Genomic DNA, 2,846 nt, shown 5'->3' on the forward strand with positions numbered 1-2,846 from the left:
ATCCCAAGACAAGTTACTGGGCAGATGAGAAAGGTAGTTATGTACCCCAGTCTGCCCTCCCTTTTTGTAAGGGCTTCATGTTTCAATTCCTTAGTGTCCATAGTCACCTCTCTCTAATATCCACCTGGAAACACTGTCCAGACCAGGTTATTGTTTAACACTTTTACGTCTCCATTTTATCTATCATTCATGTCTTTCTCCACATGTAATAAATAGAACCAGCAATTCTCTATCTTAAAGCCTTGGGCAATGTTCTTCCTCCTTTCTCTTACCCTTTAGAAATAATTCAATGAGTAGGCCCAGAAGAAATTGCATGGGTTTAGAAGTCAGACCAGGATTTTAATCTTCGTTCTAAATACACTGTGTGTGTGTGTGCATGTGTGAAACAGAGCCTCAGTCTCTCCCAGGCTGGAGTGCAGTGGCATGATCTTGGCTCACCGCAGCCTCCGCCTCCTGGGTTCAATTGATTCTCCTGCCTCAGCTTCCAGAGTAGCTGGGATTACTGGCCTGTACCTGTAATCTATTAAAAGAACAGAACACATGGTTATATCCTACTAATGGGTTGAAACTATTATTCATTCAAGAAGGTTTTTTCTTCTATAGGTCAGGGTGTCTCATGGACTTAGTTCTTGGTCATTTGTTCTTTCTTTGTGCTTACTCTGTGACATTGCTACTTCAACTATTCAATTTCAAAATCTGTATCCCTTTTTTCACAGACTTTTTGGAGCCACATATCTCAAGAATGTACATAGACATATACAAACATTCTAGTGATACATAAAAACTTAGCCTTCCAAAACCTGTATTTGTATGTAACAGTTTGTTTTTAGGCTTTTTACTGACCACTCTAATGCTCCTTGGGACTCCAAATTGCAACTTGGAATTATTTCTTTTAGCTGCTACAGATGTAGTCCACTTCTTTATCATCAAACTTCTGATGTCTTTTTCAGTGTACACAGAGTTGTTAGGATAGTGTCTGTCAGTCATTCCCATCCTGCCCTTCTTACTCCAGAATTATATTTGGCTTTGTGCTTGATACATTAGGATTTTGTGGTTTACAAAGCAGCTTCATATATAATCACTGCCCTTCAGTGTTTCAGCTCCCAATTTTCCTCGAAATTTCCTTTCTTTGTTTCCACTTTTTCTTTTAAAAGTTTCTTTTTTGAGACAGGGTCTTGCTCTGTTGCCCAGGTTGGAGTGCAGTGGCATGATCTCAGCTCACTGCAACCTCTGCCTCCTGGGTTCAAGTGATTCTCCTGCCTCAGCCTCCTGAGTAGCTGGGAATATAGCTAAACGCCATCACAGCAGGCTAATTTTCTTTTGTATTTTTAGTAGAGATGGGGTTTCACCATGTTGGCTAGGTGGGTCTTGAACTCCTGACCTCAGGTGATCCACCGTGCCGGCCATAAAACCACTCTGAGTAGAAACCCGAACAAGCAAGGTTCGAATTCCCTCACCTCAATGTGCCTTAACTGAAAGCACTTTCTCAAGGCAGCCCCATCAGAGACGCTGGGCTGACACACTCACCGTCTTGGAGATATTCTGGGCTGCTCGGATCTTGCGCAGTTTGATGTAGCCAGGATTCTTGCTCAGTGCTTCTCCAAGGTGAGGAGGGTTAAGGTTCACACAAGGGCAGGTCTCAATCCCTGGCCCCGTCCTTACCACACTCCCTTGCTACAGTCCTCCTCTGGGCTGTCAGATCCAAGGTTGCGCTCAGGTGGCTTGTGCCTGCTCTACCTTGGACCCCACCTGTGGGCCTCCCTGCAGGCTGCTGCCAGGAACTAGGGGCAGCAGCAGAAATAAAGGCAAGGCCAGCAATGCTATTGATCTGGCCTTACAGTGGGGAGTCGGGGCTCAGGTACCCCCACTAAGATTTCAGATCTCATCTGTAGTCCCCACCCGCAACAAGGAGCCAAGGGCCAGAGAGCACAGAGTCGCATTCGCCTTAGTCTCATCAGTCTGCCCGTGAAGGAGGATGGGGAGCTCAGGCGCCCCAGGGGCTGGGCTGAGACCTCTCACGCAGAAGGATATCATCTTGGCAGCCTCGGCCTCACCCTCGGCCTGCACAATCTTCTGCCGCTGCTCCTGCTTCGCTTTTTCTACCAAGAATTGGGCCCGCTGGGCCTCCTGCTGGGCTGTAGTGGGACAGAGTCAGGGAGACCCAGTGCTGGGTCAGGAGCCCCATCCATGGAGTCCTTCCTCCTCCTGCATCTCGGAAGCCCTCACCCCACTGCTCTTGCGACTCACCCACTTGTTTGGCTTCTACAGCAGCTGTGTACTCTCGGCTAAAGCTCAGCTCTGTGATGGCCACATCATCCAGGATGAGGCTGAAGTCCTTGGCCCTCTCTGTCAGCTCCCGGCGGATCAGCAGGGATACCTGGGGGCAGGGGTGGGGAAGGGTGGTTTGAGGGGACTGGGTTGCGACCCCTAATCCTTCACTCTCTCAATACAATATGCGCTGCCTTAGCTTCCTGTCAGGCAAACCTATAACATAAGCCTCTCTGCTGAAAGAGGTGCAGGAAAAGCCAAGACTTGGCCATTTTCCTCTGTGCTTCCTAATACCAAGTGCTACCGAGTTCTAATGCTGGCTCTCCTTAGTTCACAGTGGCAATTAGCACAGCTTTTACGTGGAAATGGCACTAGGGTGACAATCCTCTTCTATTAAGCTGCCTTTCCTAATTCCCAGTACTCTGGGCCTAGAAGGGAAAGGCTGACACCATGCAGATGGTGGTGGGAGTCAGACCTGGGCCCGCTGGGTGATCAGCTGTGAGGCATTGAACTTGGCCACCACACTCTTGAGCACCTCGTTGACAATGGACGGCAACACTCGTTCCTCGTAGTCTAGC

The 2,846-nt window shown here is 48.5% G+C and overlaps 1 protein-coding gene across 5 annotated transcripts in view; it reads right to left on the reverse strand.

Annotated features, from left to right (window-relative positions):
• Positions 1-1,391: 1,391 nt before the first annotated feature.
• The window catches only part of PHB2 (prohibitin 2), an 8,606-nt gene continuing 7,151 nt past the window's right edge, over positions 1,392-2,846 (reverse strand). For 2 of the 5 annotated variants that reach the window (XM_011952429.1, XM_011952402.1), the window contains 4 exons: positions 2,744-2,803; positions 2,248-2,377; positions 2,032-2,135; positions 1,392-1,605 (listed from right to left, as the gene is read on the reverse strand). In XM_011952429.1, coding sequence (XP_011807819.1) covers positions 1,501-1,605; positions 2,032-2,135; positions 2,248-2,377; positions 2,744-2,803 — 399 coding nt within the window. In that variant the 3' untranslated portion in view covers positions 1,392-1,500. Of the gene's footprint in view, positions 1,606-1,699; positions 2,136-2,247; positions 2,378-2,743; positions 2,804-2,846 lie in introns of those variants that run through there. The other 3 variants (XM_011952420.1, XM_011952438.1, XM_011952411.1) reach the window with 3 other exon arrangements.

The sequence above is a fragment of the Colobus angolensis genome, unplaced genomic scaffold (assembly GCF_000951035.1).
Source record: "Colobus angolensis palliatus isolate OR3802 unplaced genomic scaffold, Cang.pa_1.0 Scaffold11, whole genome shotgun sequence".
In the NCBI taxonomy this organism is placed as follows: domain Eukaryota; kingdom Metazoa; phylum Chordata; class Mammalia; order Primates; family Cercopithecidae; genus Colobus; species Colobus angolensis.